At 37.7% G+C, this 22,075-nt stretch overlaps 1 protein-coding gene across 12 annotated transcripts in view; it reads left to right on the forward strand.

Moving 5' to 3' along the window:
- Positions 1-22,075, forward strand: part of MEF2C (myocyte enhancer factor 2C) — a 149,155-nt gene that overhangs the window by 103,930 nt on the left and 23,150 nt on the right. For 9 of the 12 annotated variants that reach the window (XM_040622102.1, XM_008700819.2, XM_008700818.2 and 6 more), the window contains 3 exons: positions 4,020-4,163; positions 12,867-13,053; positions 15,539-15,586. In XM_040622102.1, the coding sequence (XP_040478036.1) occupies positions 4,020-4,163; positions 12,867-13,053; positions 15,539-15,586 (379 nt within the window). Of the gene's footprint in view, positions 1-4,019; positions 4,164-4,222; positions 4,361-12,866; positions 13,054-15,538; positions 15,587-22,075 lie in introns of all 12 variants that reach the window. The other 3 variants (XM_008700827.2, XM_040622106.1, XM_008700829.2) reach the window with 2 other exon arrangements.

Here is a 22,075-nt window from a genome sequence, read left to right on the forward strand (position 1 = left end):
GAATCTGTTCCCTACATCTATTTCATTAGAATTTTTGAAGCACCTGTCACCTATCATCGTCAGTTTATATGTATTTCAAGTTTTCCTAATGAACAAATGTAATAATTCAGGGTCCATATGTCCACATGTCTGGGAGGGGAGATTCCACGTGGTTTTTGGATTACCTGTCTGGACTCCCTTTCCCATTTATTGTTTGGAGTATGTCACCTTCTGTCAATCTAATTACTTCTCTAAGAAACGGCTGTTCTCAGCTCACTGCATGACAATTGCTGCCTTGTGAAAACATCCCAGAAGCCTCTGCAGTCAATTGATCTACCCCAAAAGTGTCACTCTCACATGGAAAGTTGAATTCAGTGTGCAGACTCACTCAAGATTTACAGAGTTCTCTGAGGGAAGAGTTTCTTTAGATACGTAACAGGAGAAGCTGGTTTCGGTAGTTCTCTTGCCTCATCCTGACATACAGAATAAATCTTTTCACAAGATAGTCAGCTGAGAAAGACTTACAATATATGCAGCCAGGACTTCTAGCCCCTGTAAAAGAATAATGATTTAAGCGCTTACATTACCTGACCAATAACATTTGTAAAAGATCAGAGAAGCTTTCAAAGGCCAGAGGCAGAGTTTTTGATTTTTCTAGAAAAAGGCCTGAAGGAATAATGTTTATTTATCCAGTTAACAGTCCCTTTAGTTTATACCGACTATTTCTTGCTACGATAAAGACGGTCTTGGCTGATCTAACAGTAATTCCTTTGTCATCCTTAAACAGCTGTAGATTTTTAATATAATAAAGATAAGAGTTCCACATTCACACGATAGTATTTAAGTTTATGCCGTCACATCCATCTTCAGAGCCTTATAATTCTACCATAATCATCTGTTCTTGGCAGAAATATGTTCTACAAGCTCTCAGCTGAGGATAATATTTTTGAACAATTTTTTTCAATGTTCTAGTTATGTGATTATGGGAATTTGGAACTCACTATTAATTTGCCCTTGGGTTTTGTATTTGTATATCTCAAAATGCCCCCTTATTCAACTTGAAATTATACTATACCTTTCAGTGTTAGAGATATTTCATTACCTAAATACTGGTGATAGTCATTGAAGATAATGTAGTCAGATACAAGAAGAATTTATAAGGAGAAAATGAGCCACTGTTTCCCGCCCCCCTCACTGCTGTTTCCTTTGTGACTTCATGCCACTTGCTTTGTTTGCTTATCAGTTTATATAATTCTTTAAGTACAAAATGAGCTCTTGGTATAATGATTTTTTTAATCCAAAAACTGATAATTGCATTATTGACTAATAAACATTCCCACTCTAAAATCTGACCTCTGGAAATATCAATATTTTAGCCATATTTTCATACTGAAAGCTTTCTCACAGCCCAATTTTTAAATTTTTCTACCTTAATTTATTTCACTGTTCACTCTACTGCTGTAGTTGCATGTGACTGAGTGATCTCTTTCACATCCCTCACTTTACAAGTGCCCTTCCTCTGGGTGGGGGAAGGTAGCCCCATGTTGCCCCAGCAGGAGGCCAGAGGTATGGACCTTCATGCTTGCCCATGCTGATTTGAGAACTGGTATAAGGCTTCCCTAAAATCTTCATGGAAGACTTGCGAGAGATAATGAGTTAACATTTGTGGAGATCTTTCAATAAACTGTAATTGATGTTTGAATTTTTATAAACCAAACACAGTATCTACCCTCAAAAGCTTCATAAGAATATTTAGCACACATGTATGTGCCAGATGGATCATAATGACAGTTGATAGGCCTCTCCTAGCCCTTGCGTTCTGTTGTCAAAAATCTGCACATCAAAACAACTATAATTTTTACAATATGATTTATTGGCTAAAAGATTTGGGTGCACATTGAAAAATCTACTATCTAGATAAGACTGTAAATTAACGTTATATAAGATAAGACTTTAAATTAAGGGTTTATTTAAGAATATTCCTAGCATGCCTTGTAGAAATATAGGCAGGTAAATTTTGAAAATCATCAGATAATATTTTCTTGATGTGACATCTTTCTCTACATAAGTGAATTTTTATGAAAAATGTGTGGATTATGATGCAAGACACTCAGAAATTATTCTCAAAAGCTCAAGGATATGTGGAGATCAAAGCAGAAACACATCATAATACAGCAAATAGTTATCACCCGGAAGAATACTCTTGTGGTTGAGATAATGCTAACAAAACAGCCTAAAACAGAAAATTAAGTTAGTAAATAAAATTATTATAATAATGTATTGTAGCATTCTTTGTAGTATTATTTTAAGAACCACCCCAGGGTAGTTATTCTGGTAAAAATGATGGCATAGATCCGTAGTAGGGGGACAGGTGGCCCCACCGATTATAAATTCCCCAAGATTGTAAATGTATATATTATCATCTTGTGTCAAAATATTCATTTTAATATTCAAACATTATACCACATAATAAGCTGTAACCATATGTTTATTTGTTATATTATACCACTATAACATTAATAAATATTTACAGAGCTGCAGTGTATCATAGATGTATTAGAAATGGTGGCTCTCTTAGTTTGATTTTAAGTGAAAATCTTCCGTGCCTCAGAAACTAATTTTAAATGTTACATTTGTTACACATTGATAAGAGCCAAGGAGTTTAAATTGTTAAGACTGACACCCCCTTTTTAACTCATGTTGTTTTATTTATTTTCCCCAATTGCATGAATTAAAGATGGAGTGTTATCTCAGCTTTGAATTCCTTAGCTTGATGTCGCAGCTTTTGCTTTATTTGTATGTGAATTCTGTCTTTAATAAAGATGAGCTCTGCTGAACTTTCCATTAATGAGAGACACTTAGGTACCCAGCTCTTTATAAACGATGTTGGTAGTACCAAGAAAAATCAGAAATGTTGCTAGTCTATTAATAATTGACATGGCAAGCTGTGTGATTAATCAGAAGTTTTATGATCTCTAAAAACATAACATTATCTCTGTAAATCAGATGGTGTACAATTAACTTGACAACCATCAGTTAAAAGGGGGGGAAAAAGGAGGGAAAGTCAAACTCGGGACTCCTGACTCATACTTTTTCTGTTATAGTGTTACATTCGTATTTATCCTTCTGTGACAGCTGAGACTAGACCAGTTCTACATTCAGGAGACAGGAGGTTCAGGAGAACGCACTGACTTTTCACTTTCATGTGTCAGCAGATAGTCTCAGAGTGATGCTACTCGGCTGGAACCAGGAGGAACTTTTTCTAGTTTGGTAGTTATTGACTTGGTTACCTATTTTCAGTATTCTCTGGCTTCCTTGCTCAGCTTATGGAAACTTAAGCTCAGCCGTTTTGACTTTTCTTTCAGCCTATGTTTAGGCAGATAGTTTCTCAGTATTCTCGATCTCAATACAGGTTTTCACAAATATAGACTTGTAACCAGAGTAGACAAAGGTGAGTCTTCTGATCACAGTGTCTGGACGTTCTTACTGGGTGCTTGGTGAGAATATTAGCTGGGTTCTCTCATGGCCTTTTGCTGTCATGCACATATCCAGAGGAGGGGCAGGACACCAGGGGCACCAAGCATTGTGTCAAACTCAAACTAGAGATCTATTTCCGACATTTCTGCTTTGGTCACGATCACAAATTCTGAAATCATTGTGTAACGCCCTGACTTCTAATTTTTCTGTGGGAAGATGGTGTTGCAATTTGCCACCTTACTTGTATTCTTCTGTAAGTGTCTTGTCACTAGATATTTGAAACACGTATGAATTCCGTACCATGACATTTCAGCCCTCATACTGTCCTTGTTCATCGACTGAATTTAGTTGTAAAGGGACTATTGCCCTTTTATTTTTTTGTGACTAGTAATGGGTACACTATCGAAATCACTCACGGGTTCACTCTATGGTTTCTTTACCGTAATGTAAAAAAACATATGTAATAACAACCTGAAATACCAGACAGCTTGAACTTCTCTAATACTCCGAATGTCTCTTACAGCCTCTGTCTAGGTTTGAACTTTCCAAATTATGTATTTCAGACGTTGAGAAAGAAGGGCCTTAATGGCTGTGACAGCCCAGATCCCGATGCAGACGACTCAGTAGGTCACAGCCCTGAGTCTGAGGACAAGTACAGGAAAATTAACGAAGATATTGATCTAATGATCAGCAGGCAAAGATTGTGTGTAAGTACTCGGAACACCCTTCATTTTTTTTACTCTTGATATTTCTCTGAACCTGGCAGGCCTTGAACAAGAAAGAAAACAAAGGCTGTGAAAGCCCCGATCCCGACTCCTCTTATGCACTCACCCCACGCACTGAAGAAAAATACAAAAAAATTAATGAAGAATTTGATAATATGATCAAGAGTCATAAAATTCCTGTAAGTACCAAAGGTAGATGGCTGGTCTGCTGATAACTGCTGCAGTAACATACTTTAACCCTTTCAGTGATGACTTTCTTTTTAAGAAGCACTAGAAAGTCAAACCGACAAAATAGCCATCTCATCCCACGGGCAGTGCGTTTAGAAAGCAAACCCAAAGGGATGCTGAACTTATGTAATCTAAGAGTTGCCATCAAGAAGTTCATTCAGAGGCAGAAGTTATACAGGCGGAAGAGAAAGATATATGCGACACACCCGAATTTACACAATCTTTTAAACACACAGTTCACACGAATCACAGTGCACTGGTAAAACGCTGGAATCTCCTTTGAACAAGCTTGAGGATTTACTATAAAATAGACACGTAGCTGTCCTGAGACCGGATACACGAGTAGAACCCCAGTTCTCTCACGTAAACTGCCGATCGTCACCCAAAGAGAAGCTTGTTTCTGAATAAAGCTTCAGCCCCTCTCCCTAAACATGACATTCAGCAACAGCACTGAAGGGTTAAAGCTAATGCTCGCTGCAGGGAAAGAGACTGCATGAAAACCTAATGGTAAGATTTCAACGTGTTTGTGTGCTGGGGTGATTTTAAAGCTTTATCAGAATATTCGCTTTGCCTACACCAACATTTTCCATGCTTTAACACTTGGCTAAATTTTGTCTTAACCAAGTCAAAAGATGTCTAACAATCAATCATTTGCCTTGCCAGATATTGAAGAGAAATAACTCTGCATGTATTATTTTGTTTGCCCACATAGAGAGGGGAAAAGTACATACCTTTTATTATACTCTGTCATCAGTCAAGTGATGTTAATTTTGTGACATCAAGTGATGCAACTCAAAGGTTCACGTGCTTTCTGAATAACTAATATTAGAGTCTGAAACCCTCATTGTGTACCAGCTCTTCAGGAGGTAATTAATTCCTTTCTCAAAAAAGAACATTTTTCGTAAGTTAGCAAAACACCCTCAACCTGAGGATTGGGAGAGACTCTGCAGTGAAAATTTGCCTCAGCAATTACAAGTGCAGGTATTTGGGACCGAGAGCTCTAGGCTGAGTCCACATCTGCCCTCGCAGGGTAAATTAATGCCTTACACGTAGTAAGTGCACGACCACCCTGTGTCGAATTAAATCAAACACTTTAAAACTCACTTATAAAATGTATGAATATTAAACATTCTGTCCTCATAAATACATCTGCTTCTTTTGTTAAATGAAATAATGTCAGCAGTAGAGCTTTTGTTGAATCAGAATTATTAATACACGGTATCATGAAAGAAAGCTAAGTAGCTTAACTTCTTAAAGGTTTCAAACAACCCAGTACTACGTACAACACATCCACAGTGGGCACTTCATCAAAAATAAAACATTTCCTATCAGATGCAGCGATGCATACTTATTATATCCGGAATGCTTAAATGATAAAATGCCCTTTGAGATTTTATCTTGCCCAGAAGAAGGAAAGAAACCCCTCATTTCAGCCAGTTTTTAATTCTCACGGGCTGAGTTTCACTTGCTATTCAGTACACTGGCTTAGAGCTGCTGGGCATAAAAGTTCGTGAATATAAGATTGTCGGTGTCTCAGACGGGAGGAATCCCCGGCACAGTTAAGAGCAGCATATGTAATACGGCGGCACAGTCTCCATGGCCGTGATCCTAAATGCGTGTGAAGCCTTAACCCCCTGAGGCTCTGGGAGAATGCCCATATTTGCACACTGGATCGTTTTTCCCATGCTTTAGGAGAAGGAGGTGTGATGCATACCTGGACTCCCTCACACTATTTCATCCTGTCCTGTAAAGAGTTCAAAATCAGGATACATGATTTCTTAAGAGGTGCAGTGGTGTGTGGCAGGGGATGAAAACCACATGAGAGTTTATAGGCCAGGCTGTGAGAAGGACTACACAGCTCCTAGCTGTGCCTCCCAAGTCTTCATCTCTTTAGTAAGTGCTCCAGTCTCCACGATGAAAAGCCCAGTTTTCGCACATTGCTTTCAGTTGCTGGAAGTAAATTTTGTTGAAAGTTTCCACAGCTGCTAAAACATTTACAGCAGAGCAAGGACACTCTGCCCTTTGTATGTAGAGAGTGTCTCCACCTCTTTAAAAACATTACAAGACTGTTTTTCTGTTTCAGAGACCCAGTTTGAAGAGTTTCCCTTTTAAAATAGAGAATTTAATATTGCAATCACCTGTTACAATATAATTTATACCCATATTCCTCAATTACATGAAATAATTCATGGATGATTTGGAATCTTGTTGACCAGCATTTCCTCATGTGGGGTTTGCCACGGTTCATGCTGGGCATCACAGCAAGAAAAAAACAGTTCCATTTGAGGAACCAGGAATTAGGAAATGGGCTGAAGGAAGGAGGTGTGGTTGCAAGATTGGTTGAAAGTGAACGGGAAGGGAGGAAGTGGAAATAGTATGTGTTTTCTTCAAATAACAGACTGTGAAGAGAGAGAAATACTGCTGTAACTAGATCAAGGAAAGAGTTAAAAGGAAAGGCTCTGGAGATTACCTGCAGAGGAGGAATGCTTGTAGGAAAGAAAAGATCAAAGGCATTGGTGCAATGGGGCTACAGTGGGGAGCTACTCAAGGTAGGGAAGGAGGTTGGGGCCGGAACAGGACAGAGTTGTAGGTAGACCCATGACCTAGTTAAGGTGGTAGATGGGTAGAGTGAAGCTAAGTATGTGACCACCTAGTGATTTCTGTGTTTTATATGGAACTTAGCTTCTATAGATATTGAGATGAGGGAGTAGGTGCTGGAGAGAGACCAAGAATGGTGAAGGTGTAGACATTGTGAGAAATGGGGGATGAGAAGGGAAAGAGCAAGTATGGGCTAGAGTTGTCAGGCAACCTTGAGGGAATCTGGATATCAGCAATTGGAGCGGTGTGATTTCTTTTCTTTGTTGGTTCTCAGCAGTCTGGTAATGGTTGATCGAAAGGGAGTATCATTAGTGGCCCAAAAAGGGGACTCAGTTCAGTCATTCACATTAAATAAAAGAGGGCCTATTAACTAAAAATATTTTATTAAAAATATTTTATTTAACTTTTTATTGGACTTTTCCTTGTGGTAAGTTTGGGAAAATAGTGGGTTTTGGGTAAGAGTTCAGATACCTTTCTGACCACGATGACTCACTTCAGTAACCATGATCAGTTTGTTCAGGGATAGACACTAAAAGCTTTTTAGCTCTCATGCCTGTGTATCTTAAAGCAGGGCTGGCATCGTGGGCATGTGACCTATGCAATTACACAGGACCCTGGTCTTATAGGCTTTGCTGTTGCCACCTTGAAATTCTTCATAATTTTTTAACAGGAGGCCCCACATTTTCATTTTGGCCTGGGCCCTGCAAATTACATAGTAGTCCTGCCTACTAGTATTTTAATCACCCCAAATTCCCTCTTCCTACCTGCCTTGAGTGTTCTAAAATTTGGAGCCCGGCCCTGGAAAATATGCAAGTTGGGAGCTCTTAACTACTTTCTGGCTTCCAATTTTTAGACAAAAGTTTTTTAAAGAGATGCTTTTAAGTTCCCTCATTTTGAAAGATCAAGAAGAAAAAAAGTAATGCCAAATTCCCGTAAACATTTATACATTTTTGTAGCCTTTGCATTCCCTAAAATGTTTAGAGCTGGTTAGTCTCTTTACGTTTGCGAACAATTCATGTCTCAGGTCAGATCAAGGGAGATTAAATGACTTGCCTGGCTAAATAACAATTTATTACACAACTGGACTGCAACTGAGATTTCTGATATAAAATCTGTTGTTCTTTCTGAGTCTCTGAGCTATCTCCTCAGTGTGGTCATTTTTAAGCTTATAATTCGACTTTAAAACTATTTAGCCAGTTGCTAATACAATAAAGAAGCAAAGCAAAAGATAGAATGCAAAAAATGTTAGCATATTTTATAAATTGTGATTTTTTTTGACGTATGCTTTGGTTACAGAGTTATATCTGACTGCTGTTTAACCAATCACAAGAGAATTCTATACTTATCAAATTGTTTACAGTCCAGAATGCTGGAAACCGAATAATTATTTGGGATGATGGTCAGAGGAAGAGAGGAGTAGAGAGATTTTCACTGAACCAGTTAGTAGGGTGGTTCAGATTTTATGAAATAATTATTGATAAGTTTTCTTATTTTGGATGTGCACGTAGTCGGAGGAAATGGGCTTTGCTCTCTACTGAGACACAGTCCACACTCTGTAGAACATTCAGGGGAGAAGTAGTTTTATAGCAGGTCCTTAAGTGTCCAATCATAGTTAAACATTTATAAGTAGTAATAGTGAATACAGATTAAAACATTTGTAGCTAAAAGATAGCTTTTAAAATACCAAAGCTGAGTAAATACAGAAGAGAGGAGTCGCAAAGGTTTATTTTTTCCTAAGCCCGCAGTCACAGCCTGGCAGTTACAAGCACAGAGCTCACACTTAACATGGATGCTTACCCACATGTCATGGGAACCCTTTTAGTTCATTATCTTCGTGGTTTGCAAATAATAAGCTGCTAATACGAAGCCCATGCTCACTTCACAGTATGATTTCTGACTGCAGTAGTTTATTTCTATCCAAAAACTTACACTGTGTTACACAATGATTTAATGGAAAAAGCAACAGGCTCAGTCACTTACTAGTTTGATGACCTTGGGCCACTTAATCTCACTGATTTAAAAAGGAAAGGATTATATCCATAGTGAAGGGATGTTGAAAGGGTTGGATCATATAATGTGTGTGAATTATATAGTATGGTGCCTGCTCAGGAAATAATCTACAGTAAATTGTAAGCTTGTATGTTCATATTAGTACAGTGTCTTCCTAAAAATTCTCCTTTGATGAAAAACATTCAATTGATATAATAAAAAGTAGACTAGGCGCTGCATTCCCTTACAACAAAACAGCTCTAGCAGCTTGATGAAAGGGAACATTATTTGGCCAACATCATAAGTGATGTTACAAAGGAAAGAGGAGCAAGAGAAAGAGATCAGGAGAGGGATGGGGGGTAGTCAGGGTGGGCTTCCCTGAGAAGGCCAGATTTTGAGCAGAATATTGAAGGAAGTGCTGGAGTTAGCCATGGAAATGTGGCAAGAATGAGGGAGTGTGGAAGAGGACAATAGGAAATCAGATCATGAAGCCTGGTGAAAGCTGGAATTTATGGGGCCTTAATGGAACATTGGAAGAAGTTGGGCTTTTCTCTGAGTAAGGTGGGAGCTTCTCACAGGGTTTGGAATAGAGGGGTGTCATCATCTGATTTGTGGTTTTAAAGGATCAATCTGATTGCTAGATTGAAAATAAAAAGAAGGAGGGCAAGGACAGAAGCAGGCAACTCTTAGGAGGTGACTGCAGTGATCAAGGCAGGAGGTGATGGTGCTGGAAGCAGAGTGGTAGCCATTAGAATGAGAGGTGTTTGGAGAGTGGGTATATTTGGAAGGTAAGCCCATAGGATTTCTGGGTAGACTGGATGTCAGGTGTGGGAGAAAGTGAAGATTCAAGGGGGATGATTTTATTCTGTGCCATTGAAACCATTGTCATCAGATGGAGATGAAGAAAGGTATGAGTGGAGTGAGATTGGAATTGATTTTGAGATGTTTGAGACATTCCAGGAGAAATATTGAAGTTGTTGTTGGATATGCAAGGCTGAATAAGGAGAGAGTTCTGAGACACAGATAAAGAACCATGCTCCTCTTAAATTCAGAGATCAGGGAGAAAAGAAAGAACCAGCAACAAAAGCTGAGAAGGGGCAGCCATCAAGGTAGGAGGGAAAGTCCAGAGTTTGTGAAAAGGAAGAAAGTTTATCAAGGAGTGACAGCTGTGTCCAAGTTGAGGACTGAGGAGTTCCCATTGGATTTCGCAGCCTGAAGGTTAACAATGACTATGACAAGAGGATTTTCAGTGAAGGGGGAAAGGAGCACTGTTTAATGGAACGAGTTGAGAGAAAACAGTGTGCTATATTTACAACCCAAATTACAAAAGCAGAATTGCCATTGGTGACATGATTTTCCAAGATGGTGAACAATTTTTAATGAAGTTCCTTACATAAGAAAGTAGAATATTCCCTCAATGCACACAGTAATTGCATTTCTGGAAATTTCAGTATATAACAAAATCCGTGTTTCGATGTATAAAAATACCTTGTGTTTGTAGAACAAAGTTAGTTCTGACTCACATCTTTGTAAATGGGTTTTTTCACACATATGAATGTCCAGTGGGGGCTTTTGAAAGTCGAATGGGATAAGAGATGATTCTTTGTTGTGTTGAACTCTCCCACATATGACAGGGTATACAGCATACCTGTCTACCAACCCAGAAAATACCAGCCACACACCCCCAATTATTGTGACATCCCAAAATTGTTCCACAGATTTCCAAAGTGCTCCCTAGGAAGGGAGTCCACCCCTGGAGAGTACCACTATTCTGAATCTGGAGAGTCACTATTACGGCTCTGGTGGGAAACACAGTCACTGAAGGGAGTTTGGTAAAAGGACTGTTTGTAGGTAGGTAGAGTTCAGTGAAACCCAAAGAAATAGTAAGTATATTAGGGCTTGCAACCTGGAAGCTGTTACCATGACTAGGCCTAAAGGAGCAAGAGGACAGAAAAGATACCAGAGCACAGCAAGATCTAAGTCTGTAGAAGACGTGACCCCTAAAGAGGCGTGACTTTCACAGGAGGAATGCAGCCTCTGCCAACCTGTGGCTCCGCACAGAGGATGCTACAGTAGCAAAACCCCCTGACCTCTCCTACTCTCTGTGCTCCTGCCCGTGCCTCCACTGGCCCAGCGGAAGCCAGAGGGCAGGGGGAGCCAGGTGCATGCAGCCCAGGGCCCAGAGCAGTGAAGAGGGTGGAGAGTGGATCTGAGGGGCAAATAGAGAAGACCTCCCACAGTTGCTTACCTTTGTTTTCTTAGGTATTCTAAGTAATTCTTATTTGGCCTTTGACTACAGGAATACACTATTTTATTCATTCTACAGACATTTATTTTACGGCACACACGAATCCTTTTTGTTTAAAGGGCTCTGAAAATTTGAGCCTCTGGAAATTCATTCTTAGATGTCTTATCCAACATTTATATTTCATTGTATCATGATGTTTATCCAAAATTATTGTTTGTTACTCTGCTTAAAATAAATAAAGTCTTAATAAAGAATGACTTTTAATAGAGCAGTTCAACATTGTTATTTCCCTGTAAAACAAAGACCTGTAAAAGAGTTATGAAACATGTGCTTCTGTGAATATCGACGTGTCCAGATCATGGAAGAAAAGAAAATAGGAAAAATAAAGAATAAGAGAGCATAAGCCTAAATAGAGAGCAGTATTGAAATCACCACCAGGATAAACAGCTTTTGCAGAGCATGACATATGATGCAGGCCAGCCAATCAACCAGGAAAGGAAAGTTGATGTTAGGGTTACCGAAAAAAATGATAAAAATATAAATAAAAATAAAAACCTTTGACTCACATGCACATAGGCATTTAAACTCACACAGAGGCTTATCTGAGAATCCTGAGGGAATGTTCTATATAAACCCTGTCTCTAATAGATAATATTAGATACATACATACACACACACATATATATCCGTTTTATAGTAAGAATGCTGTATGCTCTGACACCATGAGACCTCTGGCAATGTATTCAAGCAGAATTTTCATTTATAATGTCAAAAAAAAATTTTAAAGGAGGAAGTTGTAAGTATGATTATCTAGTTAGTGCAAGCAGAGAAATAAGCATGATTTTGCTTAAATTGCTAAAATAATACCAAAATATCAATACTCAGGACCTGATTACTCTAATTAGATATCCACATGACTTCATTGCACTAAATATTTGCCAGCTTTCTCATTTGAGATAGAGGTCTTCCCATTTGTTAGTGTCAGTGCATCCCCAAAATGTAAAGTGTAACACATATTCTGAACTATCATTTTAAAATATGAACTATTGAATGATACATGCTCTGTTGAATTCTGTATCTTAAAATGTCTATTATCTTTAGAGTTACTCTCAAAAGACAGACTTTTAAAAATAATAATTAAAGTATATGTGCTATTCACAATCTTGGAGATGATTTTATATCATTAAACTTCTGCATAAATATGCTTCAATAAGCAATTAAACCGAAGACTCTGGTTTGCATTTTAATCCTCCTTTTTCTCTGTGAAGTCATCACAATCATGTACCTTTGATCTTGCAGTCATTTCTGGCACCAGATTCAGACATCACAAATGAACAATTATTACTTAATAGAATGGAATTCAAAGACAATGGAGTCTAATGAAATGGGGCTTTGTTTTAAACAAAAGTGAAACGTTTTCTAATAGTTGCAAAGAAAGAGTTCTAAGCACATTAAAGAAATCAATTTATGATCTGAACATCTTGAGAGCTCTTCTTAATGGTCTTCTAGACACCAAGCAGCTTGGAATTTGAAATTTTTCTTGGGAAAGTAAAGGCTGTCTGTACTTGAGGGCTTCTGTTTCTCTTCTTACCTTTTACCCATATTTTTTTCTGTTCCTACAGGCTGTTCCACCTCCCAACTTTGAAATGCCAGTCTCCATCCCAGTGTCCAGCCACAACAGTTTGGTATACAGCAACCCCGTCAGCTCACTGGGAAACCCCAACCTTTTGCCACTGGCCCACCCTTCTCTGCAGAGAAACAGTATGTCTCCTGGTGTAACACATCGACCCCCAAGTGCAGGTAACACAGGTATGTCCTCATACGGATGCAATGTTAACAAATCATTGGAAGGAGCCACTCTTGGCAAAAAGGGTATTTTATCACCAAGATGTAGACCTTTCCAGTTTTCCATTTGTTATGTTCCTTCGTTGCTTAATATCCACTCCCTTTTAGGTCTTCAACCTTGTTGGCCTGTTTTTTGAAATCTTTCGCAATCTGCTATTTATCTGTTCAGACCATCACCAGTCTCTCATGTGGCTATATTAACCACATACTTTCTCAAACAGAAAGTCAAACGTCCTGTCTCCATTCTTTTGCTTCTGCTCTTGTCCCTCCTGAAATGCCGTTTTCCCTCTTCCTCTGAGCCAGATATCACCTCTTCCGTGAAATCTTCCTCTGCGTCCTCCGATAGCATTTATGCCATTTAGTTATGTATTATTTTGGCCGGTTTTTATTTATTTATACAGAGTTATACCACAAAGGACTTAAAGCAGAAAAGAAATATGATAAAATAGTGTAACTTAAGAAGTATGAAATAAAAACAAAACTTAGACATGAAATTAAGAGTACATCATAAGAACGTATATACACGCTGCAAATTTGTCTCAACATTTCTACAAAATCCCTGTTGTTGTATAATTCACGGTGTCCCAGAGAAAAGAAAGTATCGCTCAGGAAAATTTCACCCGTTCTTCATACTCAGATCAAGCAAAATACAATATGATGTGCTATGTTGAATATGTGTCTGTTTCCCCACTGGATTTAAAGATATTAAAGGGAACAAAGTCCTGGTTTGCCAGCTTCAGTCAGAGCCAAGTAGATGTATACTGAATATAACCAAACAATTCCTTTCTATCTCCAAAAGAAGCACCAAGAATAATTGTATTTCTAAATTGTATATAGCAAACTATCATATATTACATTTTATTTTTTTTTAAAGATTTTTTATTTATTTATTTGACAGAGATAGAGACAGCCAATGAGAGAGGGAACACAAGCAGGGGGAGTGGGAGAGGAAGAAGCAGGCTCCCAGCGGAGGAGCCTGACGTGGGGCTCGAACCCGGAACGCCGGGATCACGCCCTGAGCCGAAGGCAGACGCTTTAACCGCTGTGCCACCCAGGAGCCCCCATATATTACATTTTAATTTTTAAAAAGCACTCCATAGGACATTTTTAATATATCTTAGGCACACATAACTGTATTAAAAGCAATTTATTCACAGAAGAATTTTTCCTTGAGAATACTTCAATATCTGCCTTATAATTAAAACAAAACATGTATTATTATTTAGTACAGAAACTTTATATAGAAAATATAATCAAAATCAACCAAATAATAAAATCTTGATAAATCTTGAGTCTGAGAGATGTGTATAAAGGACTTCATTATGCCATTCTCTCTACTTTTGAATATGATTGAAATTTTTCATAAGAATTTTCAATCACCATATGTTATTCCTTTCAGATCATACTCAAACACAATTCAATTTCCTATTTGATAAATTCATGCTTGTTTATTTTTTAGAATTTCATACTTTATTTCCAAAATATTATTTGATTGGAAATAATAAACATTTCTTAAAATATAATGAACATTTTCTTCAAATTCCAAAACCAGAACCGACTAATAATTATAGACTGCCACTTAGGATCAGTTAGAAAATAATCCAGCTGAGGGGCACCTCAGTGACTCAGTCGATTAAGCATCTGACTCTTGATTTCAGCGCAGGTCACGATCTCCGGGTTGTTAGATAGAGCCCCATGTCGGGCTCTGCGCTGGGTGTGGAGCCTGCTTCAGACTCTTTCTCTGTCTCTCTCCCTTTCCTCCCCACCTTCCTCTCCAAAAAAAAGAAAGAAAAGAATCCAGCTGATAGTCAATTCTTTTGGCTAAATCTTATTCCTTAAAAACTAATAGTAATTATTATACTCAGGATCTTATTGAAACATCCCAGATGTCATATTTTAACATTGCCAAATTTAAGTTAGCGGTGAATAAGCATACCTTTCCAAATTTGTAGCGGATGAAACCTACTTTATTGTGTCAGTAGGGAAAATTCAGGTAGTAAATGAGGTCATTCACTGTGGGTAGATTCATGAAATGACCAAAGTTCTGGACAATTAGCATTTTACAAAATTACTTATATAAAATATGTTTACAAAGAATTAAACATCAAATGTATGGTTACTTGAACATATAGTAAACCTTACTCCTTTTTTTCCCACTTTCTATAAAACATCCAAAAATGAAAATTCAGAGACCATTTAAACACTGGATTTTTAAAATGTAACCTTTCTTAGAAAGAAAGATTCTGCGAAATGTCAGTGATTGAATGTAGGTTTAATGTTTGAGCTCAGCATGTCCTAATAAAACAAATGTCAGCCATCTAAGTTAGGTTATATTTTACAAATTTAGGACCCTTCGGAGAGTCAAAATACTGTGTTTGCTAAAGGTAAAGTGTGTTGTTTTGTGGACCTTTAGCATTTTCTCCTTTTGATCTTTCTCTTTAATCCATAGGTGGTCTGATGGGTGGAGACCTCACATCCGGTGCAGGCACCAGTGCAGGTGAGTGGGAACCTCTGTGCCACAGCAGTATCATTGTTCAGGGTTCCTTTGCTGGGCGATTTGCAGGAAGTACGTCTTTTGAACAAAGTAGGGAGATCTGTGAGATGCATGGAAAAATGGCCCCAGGAACTTCTCAAGCAGTTTTTATGATGCAGAAGTGGATGGATAGTAACTTAGAAGACTATTAACTAGAACTTTTCTTAATCAAACTTCACCCAGTCCACATAATCAGAAATGAGGGCTCTGATCAAACCAATTTAATCCTAGATACCATCTCTGGAAACAAAAGTACCTTTAGCAAGACTTGCCAATTGAGTTCTCTGTTAATTATTTCACATTAAATGTGAATCCCTCGCCACCCAAAGAAGTACCAAACTCCTGTACGTTTCTAAAGGAAAATACATTTTTAAAAGGAGGGAGTATACCTCTGAAATGAATAATACATAATGTGTTAATTGAATTCAAATTATTAATCAATTAAATAAATAGGAATAAATAAATAAATAATTTAAAAGGAGGCAGAGAAGGGCACCTGGGTGGCTCAGTTGGTTAAGCATCTGCCTTTGGCGCAGGTCATTATTCCCAGGTTCTGGGATCAAGCCCTGCATCGAATACCACCTTGGGTGCCTTGCTCAGTGGGAAGTCTGCTTCTCTCTCTCCCACTGACCCTCCCTCCTGCTCTTGCTCTCACTCACTCTCTTGCTCACTTGCTCTTTCTCTCTCTCTCTCAAATGAATAAGTTTTAAAAAATCTTTAAAAATTTTTTTTGAATTTAGAAAAATAAAAAGGAGGGAGTGAGATTATAACCATTCAACAATATTGTTAATAAAATAAAGCCAGTTTTGGCATTAAAATGAGCTCTTAGAGAATGTGAATATAGCATACCCCCAAAAAGCTGTTTAAATATACTTTAGCTCTTAAGAATTTCTTCCACTATGTCCAATCATCTTATAGTCACACTTCTCCAGGGTTCCATATTAATTCATATTATTGTCATTATTGAGATATTGTTGTCATTTTCAGTGCAGAGGTAAGACAGCGCAGTAGTTTTTAATGCAAACCACAGTTCACTATTGGCATAACAAGTAACCATGGTAATTCCTGCAGCTGGAACATGATATACATTTAAAATAGTAGGAGACAGGCATGAATGACACGAGGTTATGTTTGAAATGTCAAAAAAAAAAATTCAGGCTTATTGAAATATCCATGGACAACCTAATTAAAATATTTGCCATGGTCAAATATAACAACCTGCTAATTATAAGAAAGAAGATAAAGAAAATCAGCATATAAAAACATTTTTATAAATATATCCATTTAGGGGTAATGTTTCTCCTTCTAATACTGGCTCTTCACTAATTCAGTGAGTAATGAAGAAAAAGTATTAGGACTACACAGTGAATTGACAAACAGAATCAATGGAATTGGCGTCCTATTTTATCTGCCTTTTAAAAATTAGGTAGAGTCAAATTAATGAGTAAACTCAATAAACTATTTTTCTGGGCATTGAAATGAAGTGCTCATTTTTTTCCCCTCGAAATACTTTGAGGCTTGCAGCCTCAAAATTACAAAACCAGACCAAAGCCAGACCAGTGTTGCTTGGATTCAAGTCTCTGCCAAAACTACGGTTAGAGAGAATGGTAGGGAATAAGAACTGGGTTGTCACAAAGACCAAGAAAAAGGTAACTTTAAAAAATGGTTTAGATGTTATGATATTTTATCCAGTATCTCAGTGCTTTTATAGGAACAGCCAATAGTGGTGAAAAAAGTTATTAGATGTAGTAAAAAACATATGGGGGGGGATGGGTTACTCAGCCCTAATGGAAATAGACTCTTGTTTCTGCTTAATAGCTAGAATGCTTTAGGATTCTCTATTGAAAATAAGAAGTGTTTGGTTGTTCAATTATGCTGTCATTGTCAATTCTCTGACAGCCCGCTAAGTTTAATGGCCCTCCAGGGACAGAGAAGACACTCAGTCTTGTAAGTGTAAAAGTTAGCCACATATACGGCTATGGCGTCATTGAAATAAAAAAATCTTAGGAGCTTAGCAAATTTATCTTCCTACATCGAGACCTCTACCACAGACATGAGAATCTCCTACTTCAAAAATAAAAGGAAACAAAAAGAAAGACACTCAGTTGCTCCACCTGATGATAATAAACATTATATCTGGATGAATGTATCTCGTAGCCATGAGCATGTAACTCTCCCAGTCTCTATATACTTGCGAAAGAGTTACTTCCTCACTTTTTAAAAATAGAGGAAGAAGCCCTTTCCAACTCTGGCTCCACAGAACACCTGTTGCAGATGCCATTTAGTAGAGTCCAGCTTAGCTGTCATGTCCTGCTGCAGGCTCAGCCACCTTCCCCTCCTTTCTCAAACCCGCCAGTATCGTGTGTCAAAGCTGAATATATCTATGCTGATGTCAGAGAATCACATAACACCAGGGGAAGCAATGCCAGCCACAATGTCTCTGCATTTTCAGAAAAGAAAACTAAGGCAAAATAGCCAAAAGATATCTTTCAAATTTTGAATATTGTCATTGAAATTCAAGGTCTCTGATAAAGTTAGAAACTCTGAGGTCAAGTGCACATAATTAAATACTTTTCAGTCTTTGTAATTTTTTTCAAAATCAGATCATCTCAACTTATAAAGAAAGGGGATAGTACCGTGCAGAAAGAAAGTAAATTTAACAATTAGCATGTGCTTGTAAATACCAAGAGACCAAAGAGATAAGCATCCACTTTTTCAGCTAAGCTCGATGATAAAGTATAGCAACTTTCCCATCCAGCCCCTGAACTGTACCTCTCCCTCACCCCGTCATCCAGTCTTACCAACTCTGCCTCCAAGGTATTTCCTAAACCTACTCCTTTCTCTCCATTCCTGTCCCATTGCCCTGGTTCAGGCTCCTAGCAACACTCCAGGACTGTTTCCAGAGCCCACTAATTTGTCTCCCTGCTTCACATTGCATCCCCCTCCAGTCTCCCCATGACAGATTAGCCTTTCTCAAAGGCTCAAACTAATTGTAGGTCATCCTTCATGTGCCCAAAGTCCAGACATGGCTTCCCATCTCTTTCAGAATTAACCAGGAGCCTCTTATCTCTGGTCCAGGCCTCCTCTCAAGTCTTAAACCTTCCGTTCTGCCACTGCCAGCAAGAACCCTGCACTCTAATAATAGCAAACATTTAAATTGCCCTTACTGTGTGCTTTACAAAAAGTAACTCACTTATTCTCATAATGGTTTTTTAAAGTAAATATGCATACTATGCCCTTTCTATGGATGGGGAGACTGAGACAGAGAGAGGTTAAGTAATTGCCCAAGGTGGAACCCAGGCAGTCTGTCTCCAGAGTCCATACTCTTAACCGCTTCATTGTGCTATTGCCTGACAGTGTTGAAGCCACTTGCCTTTATGTATGCATTCCTAGTGCTTCTTTCCCTCAGCTTCTTCTTGCTCCTGAGCACTCCTTGCCATCCCTCAGAATTCAGTATAGCCATTCAGGAAATCCTTTCGTCCAGAAGGAATTATACATCTCTTCTTTTTTCTCCCATGGAAGCCGGTGCCCACATCACTATCTCATTGCATTGTAATTGCAATGTCTGGGCACACATCTTTTTCCTGTGTGCTCAGCCCTCTAGGGGCAAGCAGTGTCTTTCTTACTCAGATTGTATTCCCAGCTCAAAACAGAAGAGATAGCACATGGCAGATACTCAGTTAATGTTTGTTAGCTGAATAAAGGAAAAATTAATCTACTAGTCATAAATGTTTAATAATGTTGATGTGAAAAAAGAAAATACTTCCAAAAAATAATGTAATTTTAAATATAAAAAATAGACCCTCAATCTATAATGCACAAAAATAATATACTCTTTTGACACTTATACAAAGAATAGTGAATTATTTGATTAAATGACTGAGCACCATTAGCCAATAAAGTTTTACTAACTTTTCTAACATACTTAATAGAAATCCTGAAGACGGATCTACCGCAGTAAATGAAATGTGGGTTGGTACCTCGGACCATCACAAATCGCCTCTTAAAATAATAAACCTCTTATCACTTAAATTGAAGCAATTTCAAAGATGAAGGCAAATGGTAATAAAGAAGTAACAGGATGGGGTTGTACTCTTGGTATAAGGGAAATATAGAGCAAGTCATTATAAGACATTAGTAGTGGTGACATTTCTAGGTTTCAGTTCACTGTTATTCATCCAGGGCTTAGTCCTTTCCTCTCAACAGCCAAAATCAAAAGTCTCTGCTTTTTAAATTACATTTTGTCATAGCTGTGTAATTAAAGCTTTTAACATGCTAATCTTACTGGTTATTGATGATTGAAGATCAAGTTCAGGTGAGTTTTTGTAATCATTAGATTTAATAGAAATAAGAGGTAGGCATTCTCTTTTTTCAGCTCAACTTGATGATAAAATATAGTATCTTTCCCATCCAGTCTCTGAGCTATGCCTTGTGTTGGCTCCTTCTCAGGGCCTCTAGTCCATGTGGTACATGGACAGCCGTGCCTTGGGTTGGATTTTTCACTATCCTATTAGTACCCTTTGTTTTCACTTTGATAACATAGCCGCTTTTTATTGAGTTCCAAGTACCTGTATGCTCAAGGATTCATGATTGAGACAAAAGAGAGAGAGAGAACGGGAAGGATAGAGAGAGAAAGAAAGGAGAACCCGTTAGGAATCTCTTTGAAAGTTTAAGAGAATTTTACAATCTACGTAGCTATTTGACAATAAGGCAAAGGAGATTTATGTATATTGGTTAATAATTTTAATTGGCATTTATTGTAAATTAGATATAATTTTATAAAAAAGAAACTAACAGCTGTTTCCTTATTTTGATTGTTAATTGTTTACTATTTTATGCATTTGGTTGTCAAGCATTGTCACTTCTGGAATGCTTAATTTATATCAGCTAAATACATGGAGACTTGATGGTGGCAGTGTACTGCTGTGGATAAAGCACTGAGTGGTGAATGAAGAAGGAGCCCTCGCTTCCAGGCTCTGAACGGACTCCATCTGGCACCACCTCAGGCTGTAACTTTGAACGTTTGAACTTAGTACTCACACTGGGGATAAGACACAAATATCTTTACGTACAAAGTTTTATGATTATGTAATCACAGAACTTCACTTACACGACTTTTTCATAATTCATTTAGTATTGAAAAAGAAAAATTTAGGGGCGCCTGGGTGGCGCAGTCTTTAAGCGTCTGCCTTCGGCTCAGGGCGTGATCCCAGCGTTCTGGGATCGAGCCCCACATCAGGCTTCTCTGCTGGGAGCCTGCTTCTTCCTCTCCCACTCTCCCTGCTTGTGTTCCCTCTCTCGCTGGCTGTCTCTCTCTGTTAAATAAATAAAATCTTTAAAAAAAAAAAAAAAGAGAGAAAAAAAGAAAAATTTAGCATATAAAATAGAACTGAGAAGAGGAAAAGGTCATAGATTGTTTAATTATTCTGTACCAGTACCGTTGTTTTGCAAGTATTTGTTTTTGAGGATACTTATCAAAAGTTTGTTGGCTGACTTTCTTATCAGCCAAAAAGACTTCTCTGCAGTTCTTACTCACTGATTTGAAGTTTCAGTAAAGTAGTTAAAAATTCAGTCTAAAAGGATTGGCTTTAACGAGTTTACATTTTTGTTACCTAACAATATACAGATTCAGACAATGTAATATTCAAGAAAAGGAGATGGATACCATTTAGTTGCTCTCAAACAACAAAATTATTTGTGTTAGTATAAAATTTATATTACTTTTTGAAATACTGTTAAGCAGCATGTGAAAAAAATCCAAATTAATAGTCAGACTCTTGTTTTGAAAGTATTATTCTTGTTAGTTTGAATTATTCTGAACAAAAATTCTGAATTCATTTGCAGTTTTACCTTGGGAGTTCACCCAAAACATAAATAGAGATCCATCAGCATTGCTGTATTATTATCTATGAAATTAAGTAACAGTGATATTTTTAACCCAAACCAAGGTTATTATCTAGATTTATTAAAGGAAAAAAATACTAAGTCCTCTTAGTTGGACGATCTACAAAATAAGATTCTTAGCCATTGCCAAAAAAAAAAAAAGCAGTGTCCACTTCCCATATACAAGACCTGGAAAATTATAAATACCTTGATGCCATTTCCTAGGGGCCGTTGTTGAAGTGGGAGAGACAGGTCAAAGAGAAGATAAATGAAGGATGTTACAGGCTAGGTCAGGATATCGTAAAATCTGCTTTGACCCCCTTAGTTTAATTTAATTCTTAAGGAGTTTGATTTCCACAGGGAAAAACAAAATTTCAAATTACAGCTTCCTCGAGAGTGTTTTAGCAGATTTTAGAGCCCTTTGTGTGTTTCTGACCTCACAATTTGTATCATTTGTATCCCCATCTTCCTATTGTATTCAGCAAAGCAATGTGAAAATTTGTCTCTTCGCTTATATACCATTGACTTAACTTGAGAGTGTGACCGATAAAACTTTGGTCATTTTTAATA

This window comes from Ursus maritimus, unplaced genomic scaffold (assembly GCF_017311325.1).
Source record: "Ursus maritimus isolate PB19 unplaced genomic scaffold, ASM1731132v1 scaffold_5, whole genome shotgun sequence".
NCBI lineage: Eukaryota > Metazoa > Chordata > Mammalia > Carnivora > Ursidae > Ursus > Ursus maritimus.